The sequence below is a fragment of the Rhinoraja longicauda genome, chromosome 14 (assembly GCF_053455715.1).
Source record: "Rhinoraja longicauda isolate Sanriku21f chromosome 14, sRhiLon1.1, whole genome shotgun sequence".
NCBI lineage: Eukaryota > Metazoa > Chordata > Chondrichthyes > Rajiformes > Arhynchobatidae > Rhinoraja > Rhinoraja longicauda.
In genome coordinates, this window is record NC_135966.1 from 14,923,273 (window position 1) to 14,937,703 (window position 14,431).

The 14,431-nt window shown below is 44.0% G+C and overlaps 1 protein-coding gene across 3 annotated transcripts in view; it reads right to left on the minus strand.

Moving 5' to 3' along the window:
* The window catches only part of rufy1 (RUN and FYVE domain containing 1), a 36,198-nt gene that overhangs the window by 13,429 nt on the left and 8,338 nt on the right, over window positions 1-14,431 (minus strand). Inside the window, exons 6-13 of one of the 3 annotated variants that reach the window (XM_078411494.1) lie at window positions 11,021-11,085; window positions 6,790-6,855; window positions 6,539-6,608; window positions 6,337-6,438; window positions 4,939-5,055; window positions 4,465-4,632; window positions 2,355-2,452; window positions 1,287-1,406 (exon numbers count right to left, since the gene is read on the minus strand). In XM_078411494.1, the coding sequence (XP_078267620.1) occupies window positions 1,287-1,406; window positions 2,355-2,452; window positions 4,465-4,632; window positions 4,939-5,055; window positions 6,337-6,438; window positions 6,539-6,608; window positions 6,790-6,855; window positions 11,021-11,085 (806 nt within the window). Of the gene's footprint in view, window positions 1-1,286; window positions 1,407-2,345; window positions 2,453-4,464; window positions 4,633-4,938; window positions 5,056-6,336; window positions 6,439-6,538; window positions 6,609-6,789; window positions 6,856-11,020; window positions 11,086-14,431 lie in introns of all 3 variants that reach the window. The other 2 variants (XM_078411493.1, XM_078411495.1) reach the window with 2 other exon arrangements.

Below are 14,431 nucleotides of genomic sequence, written 5' to 3' on the forward strand. Positions count from 1 at the left end.
AACATCCTTATTTACCTTGACAGTGGAGAGTAAGGGCAAAGGTTTACCTAGTTGAGTCTAGCACTAGCCACGAGTTAAACGGCCAGCTATTTGAACTCCAATGATAATTTACTTTACCTGAGTGGGGTGAATCTTTAGAACTCTCCATCAGGAGGACTGTTGAGAACCAGTCATCTCCATTGCTCCCCTTTCTCTGGAAGTTAAAACTTCATTTCTTACTATTACTTCTCAGTTCTGATGAAAGATCATTCGTCCAAATATTAACTCTCATCAGTGCTACCACACTTTAAGTGTTTTATGTTTTATTTTGGCTATACATAAAAGGTCTTTTAACCCAGCTTGCTTTCCTATAAACGCAGCTGGAATTTGTTTTAACCTATCATTAAAGGAAATTAAATCATGGAAATAATGGAAAAAATGATTCAGCAGCATACGGAGAGCAAGAAAGAACTAATGTTTTAAGTCTATAAAGGAATTTTCTCTTATTTATGAACGTAATGCTTTTGTATTATTCTTCCACTGGACACCCAAAAAGGATTTTTTTTTCGTTGGCACAGGAAACCTATGCATTAGACCAATGCAAAGTAGAAGGACTCCCTTTTCCTCCCTCCCTCTCTGGTGTCAGCCCAAAGACTTTAAAAAGTGATAAGTATTGTTCAGATTTCACTCCGATGAACATGCTTGCTTCTTGCCCAGTGCATAACTTTTTAGAGCTTGTACAATCAAATAACTATTAGTCAATTCAGCTGCACAATTGGATCTGTACATCCCAAATGAGCACTGTGCCTTTCAGACCTTCCTTCATTGAATGACTGGAAAAACATTAGCAAAACAAGACTATTGCAAATCATTAGGCAGTTTTATATTACACAGAGGACAAACAGCAAATAAGACACTAATTAGCCAACTGAGCCATCAGTGTAATTGATCATTGGGATATATTATGTTTCAGACAAGTGCGGGGTTGGTCAAAGTGCATAAAAGCTTTGTAATGCCAAACACTTCCTGTGAGGAAACAAATTCAATTTGCGTAGTTCTCTTTCATATCCCCTTCTTATGACTTAGTATTGAGATGGTTTTCTTGATAACATTATTAAGCACATGGGGATACAGTGCCCACTCATTCATTTGTTGCATCTATTATGCATTCAAAACTCCGAAGTCACCTCAAATTTCATACTTCCATCTCAGGAACTCCATTTGTTATCATTACCAAGGTTATGTTTTAGTTGTTAGTGCAGTTTCCTTTTTGTTAAAGAGAAAAATCAACTATTCTTAATCCTTACCGTTGTTTGTCCAGTTCACCTAGCTGCTGTTGGAGGCTCTCAATCTTATTGACAAATTCCTGTCTAATCTTTCCATTTCTTTCTTCTGCCAACTTTCTGGCTCTTTCAGACTGCTGCAATCTAAGATTTAACAAAAGCAATACCAAAAAGTACATAGGTTAGAAGCTTTAAAAAAATTAAATTCTTCTTGCACCAAATTAGAAATAATTTAGTAATAATTAGCTAGAAATGCAACATTTAGCTCCTGTTCAAAGCAATAATGCTGTTTTGATTTCCCACCAACTAACTTAACTGCTTACCACTTTCGGTACGGCAAAATAGTCGATAGCTCCTTCAGCATTATCAACTTCAACCTCTTATAACTAGTCACCCACTGATACTGCTTTAACACAGCTATGAGGATGAGTATGCAGCATTCTTTCCTTCAAGATATTACCCAATACCACTGTACGAATCTTTCACAAGACGACAATTAAGAACTCAGCGGATAGTCGGACAAACACTGAAAATGCAAGGGAAGGGGTGGATAGAAAGAATAAAGCTATTCTATAGAACCACGAGGTAAAAATAGATTTACAGAGATAGCTATCAAAAATATATCAATGTTTAATCTCTATTGCAAAAATTACAATAGTGCATCAAACAGTCGGACCCCAAATTGTTATCTACCTGTTAATAAAGGAATTGCACTTTTGTTTCTTATTGTTTAACTACTTTAAGCAAAAGCGTCAGGTACACCGGGACTTTCCATTTATCAACATTTTATTTCCAAACATTCTACAATTTGCCTGGAAATTTCTATCAGGAAATCAAGCACCCTATTACCAAATCTATTATTAACTGCTTTGACCAACTTCTCTCCATTGAAAACAAATCAACAAGTCAGATAGTTCTGCATAGACAAACATAGAAATATCACAGGAACCTGTGATGGAAAACAAATCAACAAATCAAATAATTCTGCATAGACAAACATAGAATATCACAGGAACCTTTCCAAGTATAAGTACTCCAATATTAATGCAAATAAATTTCTAGTTAATACAAAATGTTCCATACTTACTGTACCTTTCCTCCATTTGCTTTGTGGCAACAATCATCTGGTTTGTTTTATGTTCAATAGAGTTTATCACCTCAGTCTTCTGCTGCATTGTCCCATCAGAGTTCTGCACAATTTATGAAAAAGAACAAATTATCACATGTTCTTTCTATCTATCTATCTATCTATCTATCTATCTATCTATCTATCTATCTATCTATCTATCTATCTATCTATCTATCTATCTATCTATCTATCTATCTATCTATCTATTATATATATATTACTAAAACTTTCGGTTTGTTTGTGTGTATATGTTTATGTGTGTATCATGCCCTCTACACAGCCAAAATGGTACACGACAGCATAACAATTTTAGGCCTACCCTACTCATCATTCCCCTGTGGTCTAAATAAACCTACTTTTGTTACTTTTTATAAACAATTTACCTAATAAACTTTAATAATGCCCCCACTCCCCGGGAGGACCAGCGGAAGGACCGCCGCCCGTCCCGGCGTGCCCCACGCCGACCTTCCGCCCGTGGTGCAGCGCATGGCAGAGGCTGCGGTCCACAAGATGGCCGTCGCTCGCCGATCGCACCGCGCAGCTGGAGATGCTTCGGCTCTGCGCCTGGCACGCAGGAGAAATGGGCCCGAGGTCAGTGCCTTCTCCCTGTCCACTCTCGCCCATCCACGGCCCCGGGACACTTCCCGCCCAGCAACGGTACCATGCCGTCGCCACCGTTCCCCGCTGCAGATTGCAGCCGAGCTGCAGGAGAGGCGGGGCCGAGGTCAGTGCCTTTTCCCTGTCCCCCCTTGCCCGCCCACAGCCACGGGGGCACTCCCCGCCTGGCAACGGGTCCACGGGTGGGCCGAGAAGGGGGAGTGGCGAGGGATAGGAGAGGGATGGGGGAAGGGGTAAAGGGGATGGGGGAGGGGAGGCTGCACCAATGCAGGAGAGGTTTGGACCCAACGGGTCCACTCTGAATGGTGCACTAATATTTTGTAATGCAATTTTCTACCCATTCCCTCATCAAAACATTTCAAAGTTTTTAATACACTTTGGTCAGTTGAGGAGAAAGAATAAAGCAGTTTGGTATTTGTGTATTGTTGGATTTGATATTTTGATTTCTTAGTTCACCAAATTGGTTGATGTCAGTTCTCAAAACGATGACGTTAAGCACCACCACCTCCAATCAGGAAGTAGAAATCCTGTCAATTAATTTGGGATTATGGCTGCTGATTTAAATCAGGGATTTGATCAGACTAATGGATATATTTATTAATTGAATTGCTATCCTTTGAAATGTTATCAGAGCAAAATGCACTAAGATGAACCAGAAATATCCAATAAAAATACTATTGCAAGTACTGTAATAGCAAGAGCTTCCAAAAGTACTTTTTTAAAATGAACTGCGTCGGTAAGCATTGGTTCCTTACGAGAATGAGACTGGCTGTCAATGATGAAATAAAAAGAAATGACAGAGACTTTGAACAGGTAGAAGGGAAGAGGAGAGAAACAAATTAAATTTCCTCACTTGACAAAAAGCCCTTGATGAACTAATGACAAACAAATCCCCTGGACCCGGTGGCCTATAACCTATTGCTTTATGATCAGCCAAAATTCTCAAGATTTTGAAACGGTCCCCAAACATATAAAAGCATTTTACAAAACACACACGAGAGCACTGAGATCCCTCTTTATGCCATGTTCACTGCCAATAATCTACCAATTATTCCCCATACCTAATGCTCTCCTGCCCAATCCTTGCTCATTTCTGATGCTCAAACATTAGTCCATGTTTTCATTCCAGGAGTACCGTAATTTAGTATTCTCCCAACATCAAATGAGAAAACTGGGATCTGACTGGTACAATAGGGAAAGCCTTTTTTCATTTGAGTCACATCAATAACAAGGGGCCGTTAATTTAAAATAGCTTTTAATAAGCAGCAGGAAGAGTTCACAGCTCCAGCATATGCAGGAACGGTATTCTTACCGTTTTATCCTGACATGTTCTAAATATCAGAAACACGTAGAAAGATAATCGATCATATCCCACAGGATTCTACCCTATGCACTCTTAGGTTACTTGCTTATTATGCATTGTCAATCCAAACCCAATCACCTTTCATGTCTTACCTTAGCTTTGTGAAACATCTGCAAATTGATGGCCTTCACTTCTTCCAATTGTTGTCGCACAGCAACCAGCGTGTCCTGCTTCTCAAGAGTGTCCTTCTCTAGCAACCTCATGGCCATTTCCATTTCTTGCTTCAAGCTCACTTGTAATTCCAATTCTTTCTCCAGTTCCTGAAATAACAAACCTCTTCAGATCACCAAGATAGAACCAAAATATGCAAACAGCTTTCAAACCTGCATTCTGACATTACTTTTCCTTTGTTGATGGGAATTTCTGTACTAAATACAAAACAAAGGACGCTCATATTCATGTAAAAAATATTCAGTGCTAAATACATTTTTAGAAACTACCTTTTCAAGCCAGTTCTAAAAGCAAAATTAAAATCAATTTAACATTTAAAAATAAGCTTAATATCAAAATTCTTACACTAGCTATTTGCCAGTTCAAGATAAATGTTAAGGATATGCAGGCTTTACCATTCGAAGCTGTTTCTCTTCTTTCAGTTGCTTCCAGACTTCATTATACATTTCATCTAGACCTTGGCGAGTCTGTCTATAGGTTTCCAGCTCTACTTCAGAATCTTGTCTATTCACCTGTTAAATATCAGTGAAAGTGACTATAATTTCATGACAGTTTCACTAAATAATATCAAATTACAGTAACAACTTGACTGCTTTTAAAAAATGAAAATGCAATCTCTCTCTGCCATCCACTATCCTTTGAAAAGCCTGCCAATAATAAAGTATCACATACTTCTGCAAGACCAGTATTAGATAGTAAGAGGTGCTAGAATAGGGGTAGTAAAGAACTGTTCACAAAGGGTATTTGTTTATCCGCGACCTCATGCTTTGATTAAAAAATATTTCTTCACAAGATATATAATAAACACAAATTGGTACATGTCTCTCTACACTCATTGTGTAGTCCATTCGATACTTCTCTTACAATGCTTTAATGCCACTCATGTTTCCTCCTTAAATACCACATCCATGAGACATTCGAGGGGTTATTACAAATGACCCAAGCCTTCAGTTTCCAGTGGAGGTTTAACCCATACAGTTGCATTTCCTCAGAGTGTTTGTGGTGGTTGCACTGAGCTTCGGTGCTTCCCTTTACACATACCCCAACACATTGGAATGTACTGCTGAGCAGCATTCACTTGAAACATTCCCTGGAAGGCCAACAAGTTTTGGGCAGATAAAGCAAATTTTTCACCATGTTGATAATTTTCCAGCAGTAGATGACATTTGTATAATCCATATATAAATAATCATTCTTGTGAAATAGACTATTCAACCAAGGGAGATTCAAGATTGAGGCCAACTCACTTAAACTAATCCTGACTGCAAACATATTTTTAGATTTATTTTCCCCTCTCTCTTTCTGAGTGGCATCTTATAATATGATTCTAATTCCAAACACTCTTTGAATGTGTGGCATAAGTGAAAAAGATTTTGGGGAAATTAGTGGTTGTCACCTCTCTCATTACTGAGCCCAACCCTGCTCTCACACAGCATCCAATCTCCAGTTTTTTAGCACTTTCACAAGATGGCAATCATCAGGTGCTGCCTAGACCAATCATGGTACCCCAACAATAATTTTATTGAATGATTGCATTCTGTGTTTATTTATTTACTACCAGCACCCACACAAAAATTCACGAGAGTAAATAATATTCCATATCTCAAATGTTTGGGTAGTTACTTTGCGACATTTGTAAGGTGAAATTTCCGTCACCCAAATGGATGTAATGTGGGAGTTGCCTGTACTCATTTTACAAGCAACCTTTAAAAAAAATCACATATAACCCTCTAGAGCTGATAAAGATTAGCAGAAGTCAGTTCAGAATACTAAATTAGTACTCATAACTCAACTGCTACTCTACGTTCATTGCTTTCGAGGATTGATGAATTTTCTTGTTTTAATTGATCCTGTTCCTCCTGAAGTGACTGAATTCGGTCATTTGCTGCTGTAAGCTGCAAAATATAAAGTACAAGGACAGATCATTTTCAAGACAAAGCTATTCTCAAATGAAATTTCAAGATAATACGTGGAAAGTCTATCAGCATTATTTACCTCTTCCATTAGTTTTGCATTAATCTTTTCCAATGAATCTAGTTTTGTTTGCAGGTCAGAAACTGTACCACTTGAAAAATAAATATTTAATTAAATATCAATACAAAAGATAATCACAGATCAAATTAGCGCATTAAACTATAGATGCTTACATTGGTTACTAATATTAATGCAAAAAAAACCATGTTTACAAATATTTGAGATCAAATTTTAAATATTCACACAAAGTCTGAAGGCTTTTGGTGTTTTACCTTAAGTGTCTGTTGAGCTCTTCAACATAATGTTTCTGATCAAGAATTTTGGTGATTTCAGTACTCCTGAAAGCAAAAGAGAACAAATTATGGATTTTGGACATATCTATATATAATCTTAACATTACCAATATCTAATTTGGAACTCAACTTGAAAAGTTCACGAGGCTAGTCTCGTCTCAAGAAATGCCTTCGAGAAGGCTGGTCACAAATCTAGGCCCGTTTTATTTGTGGAAGGGCCAAGGAATGGGGGACTCAAATTTATTGGCAGCCATATGACTGCAAAACTTTAGTTGAGTCACTGGCTTGTAAAGTATTGGGTGCCCAAATGGGGGTGGCTGGTTACCTGGAACATGATCTGAACAATAATTGAATAAATATAACCATCGCTTTTGGAAAGGCTTCAAATATTCCACTTATCACTTGAAAAATAACTTTAAGTAGACCGTGGACCCGTTGGGCCCATTCCTCGTTGGGTTCCCATCCCATCGTTTGTTCTTTAAAATAAGTGGTATTTGTTTCTTAAAAATAAAATAAATCTCATCTGGAATGTTTTTGCTTTTTATGGTTAAAATCCTCTCTTGATCCTCGAGACTGTGCCCTCATTCAGCAACAGCGTCAGCTCAACTGTGACGGCAGTTGCTTTGAGCGTAAAGAAACCGCTCCCCCACGTGGGTCCCGGATCAATCGGACTTCGAGCGGGAGGTCGGAGCCAATCATCGACCCGACATGGGGACGTGGGCCAATTGGGCGTCGAGTGGGAGGTCGTAGCCAATCAATGGACCCCACGTGGGGGCGAGCAGCAGGAGCAAATCAATTCAATTTTTTTAATCAATTAAAAAAAAAATGTCACATACACATTAATGCACAGTGAAATGAAAGATTACCCACAGTCCAACAATAAGAGCAATAAAAATAAGCAATAACACACATAATCATACACCACCACCAAACAAAAAGAAACATCCATCACAGTGAGTCTCCTCCAGTCACCTCCTCACTGTGATGGAAGGCCAGAATGTCTTTTCTCTTCCCCTGCCGTCAGGCAGTTGATGTTGCCACGTTCCAGGCCGCGCCGGACGGTGAAAGGTCCGCAGCGGGACGACCCAAACACCGCGATCCGGGGTGGGCGAAGACGCTGCCGCTGCACGTCGAGGCGGTTGGGGCTCCCGACATTGGAGCCCCCGCCACGCAGAAAAAAAATCCCGTGGCCTATTTCACGCCGTGCCGTACGGTGAAAGGTTCACGGCGGGCCGACCCAAGCCCTGCGATTCACGGCGGCCGAAGACGCTGCCGCTGCCTGAGCTCCTGATGTCGGCCCCTACCCAGGGAGCTGCGAGCTTCCGATGTCCAGATGGTAAGTCCGGTTCGCGGGCTGTGCGAACCAGAGCCCAGGTGGTCCCAGGTGGAGGCCGCCAGCTCCAGGTGTTTGGCCGATGGTAGGCCGCAGCGGGAACGGAGGCACGGCCCAGAAAACAAAGGTCGGGTCTCCATTCGGAAGAGACAATTTTACAGTCCCCCCCCCCCCCCCACATAGTACACAACCACAAAAAACACCACATCATATCTAAACACTACAATTAAGACACAAAAAACAAAAAAACACAAAAGACAAACGGACTGCAGGCAAGCCGCAGCTGCTAGGGCAGCGCAGGCGCATCAGAACTTGCCGGCGACCAATCAGAGCGGGGAGCGTCGGTGCTCCCCCCACGTGGGATCCGGACCAATCGGGCGTCAAGCGGGAGGTCGGAGCCAATCAATGGACCCCACGTGGGGATGAGCGGCAGGAGCAAATCAGGACCCGCCGGCGCTCTCCCCACATGGGAACCCGGAGCAATCGGGCGTAGAGCGGGTGGCCGGAGCTGGACACAAAATGGCAATCCTCCCACAACTGCGCACGTGCCAGAGATGAACACAAAATGGCAAACCTCCCCCAACCACGCACGTGCGGATCCGGCGGCCATCCATTGGGCCCAAAGCTCTCCTGCATTGGTGTAGCGCCCTCCCCTCTCCCGCTCCCCCCCTTCGTCTCACCCCCACTCAATGCCCCTTTTCACCCCCTCCACCCATCGTCCCCCCCTCAACCCCCCTCCTCCACGCTTAGGGGCTCTCCGGCACTCCACCCCACTCACCCACTCCATCCCCTCCCCCCCCACTCATTCACTCCACACCCCGTCCTCACTCACTCCATCCCCCCACCCCCCCTACTCACCCATTCCATCCCCTCCACCCATTCCATCCCCTCCCCCCACTCCATCCCATCTCTCCACCCCCCACTCACCCACTCCATCCCCCCTCCCTCCCTCTTCCCCACTCCATCTCCCCCCCCAACTCACCCACTCTATCCACTCCATCCCCCTCCTCTCCATCCCCCCTCCTCTCCTCCCCCCCCTCACCCACTCCAGCCCCGCCCACTCGATCCCAACTTCCCCCACTCCCATCCCCCCTCACCTACTCCACCTCCCTCCCTCCCACTCCATCCCCCCCTCCCTCCTCCCACTCACCCAATCCATCCCTCCTCCCTCACCCATTCCATCCCCTCCCCCCCACTCACCCACTCCTTCCCCCCCCCCACTCCACCCCCTCCCTCACCCACTCCACCCCCTCACTATCTCCCCTCCTTTCCCCCCCACTCACCCACTCCATCCCCCTCCCCCCCACTCCAGCCCCCACCACTCACCCACTCCATCCCCCCTCCCTCCCCCCACTCAGCCACTCCACCCCCCCTCACCCACTCCACCCCCCCTCACCCACTCCATGCCTCCTCCTTCCCCCCACTCCATCCCCTCGACCCTCCTTTCCCCTCTCACCCACTCTATCCCCCCTCCACCACCCTCCCTATCCCCCCTCACCCAGTCCATCTCCCCCCTGCTCACCCACTCCACCCCCACCCACTCCATCCCTCCCCCTCACCCACTCCGTCACCTTGCTCCACCCTCCTCCCTCCTCATTGGCCGCCATTCCCGTCACTCAGGCGGGTGCCACCCCCCTCCGAGGGGGAACCGCTAGGGCTGGGCGGCGACTACAACTCTCAGCGGTTAGCGCGGTAGTGGGTGTGCGTGCGCGCCGCGATGCCCGCTGGGGGTTGTAGTCCGGTGAATTCGATCAACGGGCTGCAACCGCACAGGTGCGGACGCGTTGGGTTCCCATTGTGACGTTATGCGCGGGTGACGGCGAATGGCAGGCAAGGACCCGGACTTCCCATTGTGATGTCATACGCAGGATTAGGGGAATGGAGAGGGGGAAGGGGAAGTGGGGAGGGGGAGGTAGGAGAGGGCGCTGCACCAATGCCGGAGAGGTTTGGGCCCAACGGGTCCACTTGGTCTAGTATATATATATATTATAAACTAGCATGTAAACCTAAAAACAGAATACTGGAAATACTTAACAACACGGGCAGCATTTTGTGTAGAGAGAAAATAGTTAATGTTTTGGGGCAATGACCCTTCATCAGAACTGGAGAAATAAGAAAATAGGCATGCTTCAAATTGCAGAGGGGAAAGTGTGGAGAGAACATCTAAGATAAGGTGGAGACCAAACTTGCTCACGGGATATAATGCTTTCTGTGCCATTATTCGATAGATGAATGAAGAAGCAAAAACAACAGCCATGAGATGTAGAATATAGCAGATGTTGGAAATCTGATAGAAAGAGTGCTGGAAATAATACCCAGCAGATCAAGCATCATCTGCGGAGAGAGAAAAAAAACAAGTTAAAGCGGATGGTCTTAGATCAAAATGAGTCAGTTCTGGCAAACAAGATGGAAAGCATGTCTCCATTCCTCAAGCTTTTGTTGGGCTACGTAGAAACAATGTAAAAGACAAAACAGTGGTCAGAGTGGAATAGAAAATTAAAGATACAGGCACCTTGAAGATCATGATCACCCTTACAGCTGAATGGAGGCATTCTAGGTGAAGCACCTATTTACTTTGATTTCTTCCAATCCAGTGTATGCCATTTAATTCTCACCATATAGTCTCCAATACATTGCTCAAAGTAAGTGCAAACTGGATGACCACTTTGCAGAACAGTCATTGACCTGAAACGTGGGTTTTCCACAACATATCACCTGCCTGCTGTTTTTATTTCAGATCAGCTTTGGTAGTCTGATTTTCAAATTGTAGCTCTTTTGCAAGGAATAACAGTTAACGTTCAAAAACATTTTTACGTTTTGTAATAACACCTAAAATGTAAGTTTATACAGTATAATCATGATGCTACATTTACTCACTGTTTGCTGTCAGTACGGTCATGAGCTCCATCTTGCAAGTACAGCGAGAAGTCTATCACACCAACCTGAAATGCCGGAAAATGTCAAATGATATTCGTTTTTTTGGACAAAAATAAATATTCATTGCTTTTTTCTCAAACTTGCAGGGTGCCATGAGTATTCAGTGGATATTTTTAAGGCAGAGATAGACAAGTTCTTGATTTGAACGGGTATCTAGGGTTATGGAGAGAAGGCAGGAAAAAGGGATTTGGAAGCAGAGATCAACCATGATTGAATGGCGGAGTAGACTCGATGGGCCGAATAGCCTAATTCTACTTATATAACTTGTGAACGTATTGGAATACAAGATGTTTATTTACAACAATCAAAGTTAAATCCACAATATACATATTTTATAGCACAAACTGAAAATGATAGTCTCCAATTCATATCCTTGTTTGAACAGGCATTAACAAAAATTCTGAGAACTCTTTTATTTCCAGACAATGTAACAGACAAATGACCAATTTAAACATGAATATCCATGCCAGAATTTTCCCAGTACATGTTGATTTTAGATGTATTGTCCCAGCAAGATGAATGAAGGAGAATCGCCAATATTAAAATTCAAGAGACCAGACTCAAAGAAAATTATCACTGTGCTTCAAAACAAAATGTAACGTGAAATCAAGTGGCAGAATTTAATTTAAACCAATTTGCTGCTCAGAATATCTCCTTGGGTGTAAATTCACAAAATGTCCTCTCTGCAGTTGCTGACTAAACTATTATACACCATCTGTCAACATTTCTACATTGACTCATTATGTAAAAAGTGACAGTAAAAATTGATATTATACTTAAATCACAAGGCGTTTTAAGGTCCGCAAATCAATTATTATTGCACATATACACATTTCTTAATCCAGCATGTTCTTCTGAAATTAATTTAAATTGAAATATAAAATTATTCAATTAAATCCCCAATTTGAGAATCCTATTTTGTTTAGAAAAAATTAAATTGGTTGAGCTGCTGCCTCACAATGCCAGAGACCCGGGTTCGATTCTGAACAAGGGTGCTATCTATGTGACATTTGCACATTTTCTGTGATTACGTGGGTTTCCTCCCACATCCCAAAGACGTGTGAGTTGTAAGTTAATTGGTCTCTAGGAATTGCCCCTGATTTGTCAGGAGCAGACAAGAAAGTGGAATAATGTAGAACTAGTGTGAATGGGTAATCAATGGTCAATATGGACTTATTGGGCCAAAGGTCTTGGTTCCAAGCTACATCTTTAACCTAAACTGGACCCATTTATATTGGTGAGTGAATCACAAGACATTTATGATTACTACAAATAGCTATAAAATCCACACTCTTCTAAATCCTTTAGTTTTCAAAACTCCAATATTATTTAAAAACGGATAAAAGTTTAGGAACCAATGATAAGACAATACTGAACACTGCTATTGACCACATTTTAGGCTTATACTATAAGCATGGTGCATAATGATCTTTTCCTGCTCTGGATTAATAAACGAGCAAGGCTTTGTGCCACATAATCTTTCATCTGGACAGCCAGGGGGGCTATGTGAGGATGCTGTTCATTGACTTTAGTTCAGCATTCAACACAATAGTCCCCAGCAGACTGGTTGAGAAGCTGCTGGAACTGGGGCTTAGCACCCCTCTTTCTCACTGCCAGGCCCCAAGTGGTCAGGATGGGGGAACACACATCTAGCTCCCTCACCCTGAACATAGGATCCCCCCAGGGCTGCGTCCTTAGCCCCCTACTGTACTCCCTGTACACACATGACTGTAGGGCCAGGTTCAGCTCAAACTCCATCATCAAGTTTGCTGATGACACTGTGGTGGTGGGCCGGATCTCCAACAACGAGGAGAAGGCCTACCGGGAGGAGGTGGCTGATCTGGCACTCTGGTGTCAGGACAATAGCCTCCTCTTGAATGTCACTAAAACAAAGGAGCTGATTGTGGACTTCAGAAGGGCTAAACATCCAAGGACGTACACGCCACTGGAGATAAATGGGTCTATTGTGGATAGGGTGAGCAGTTTCAAATACTTGGGAGTCCGCATCGCAGAGGATCTGACGTGGGCAACGCACATTGCCGCACTGGTGGGTAAGGCTAAGCAGCGCCTTTACCACCTTAGACAACTGAGGAAATTCAGAGTGTCTCAGAGGATCCTTCATTGCTTCTACTCTGGGGCTGTAGAGAGCATCCTGTCCGGCAACATTACAGTCTGGTTTGGGAACAGCTCTGCCCAGGACAGGATGGCCCTGCAGAGAGTAGTGCGTTCGGCAGAACGCACCATGGGAACTACACTCGTCCCCCTGCAGGACCTATACATCAGGAGGTGCAGATCCAGAGCAAGCAAGATCATGAGGGACCCCTGCCACCCCAGTAACGGACTGTTCCAGATGCTACGGTCAGGCAAACGCCTCCGCTGTCACGCTGTGAAAACGGAGAGGATGAGACGGAGCTTCTTCCCACAGGCCATCAGGACTGTCAACTTTGATAACCCCAGAGACTAAATTTTTGTCGACACTTTTGGTGCTATGTTTAGTAACTTATTAACTTTATTTATTGTAACTGTAATTATTTTTGTGCACAACCCGCAGGCATTGCCACTTTCATTTCACTGCACATCGAGTATGTGTATGTGACAAATAAATTTGACTTGACTTGACTTGACTTGAGCATGGTCACATGGATACAAGTAGTCAAAGCAAACATTCATGAACTGTTTGAAAGAAGAACTTCATTTAATACATCTGCAACATTCGCATTCCTTTTGAAAATTATTCACTAAACTAGATTGACGTGGACCTGATGGGTCCAAATCTCTCCTGCGGGCCTCTCCTGCAGGCCGGGCAGCCTTCCCGCAACTGACGATCCTGCGGGCCCGGCAAGCCTTATCCGTGGAGCTGTTGCCAGTCGGGGAGTGTCCCCCGGGGCCTTGGGCGGGCAAGGGGGGACAGGGAAGGGGGAGCCACTGACCTCGGCCCCGTGTGCCCAGAGTGAGCCGTGGAGCTGAAGCCTCTCCTGCAGCTCGGCGGCGAGGAACAGCGGCGACGGCCATCTTGTTGGACCCTCTGCCGCCGCCTCTGCCGCACCTCGGGAGGAAGGTCAGGCGCGGGGCACGCTGGGACGGGTGCCGGTCCTCCTTCTGGTCCTCCCAGCCGGGGGGGGGGGGAGCGCATTTATTAAAGTTTATTAGGTAAATCGATTTTAAAAAGTAACAAAAGTCAATTTATTGAGACCGCGGGGAAATTGTGAGTAGGGTGGGCCTAAAATTGTTGCGCTATGATCTACTGTTATTTTCCAGATGAAAATGGCACAAACAAACACACGGGGCAAACAAACACATGGGACAAACAAGCATACGGGGGAACAAACATACAGGGACAGGGGAACAAAC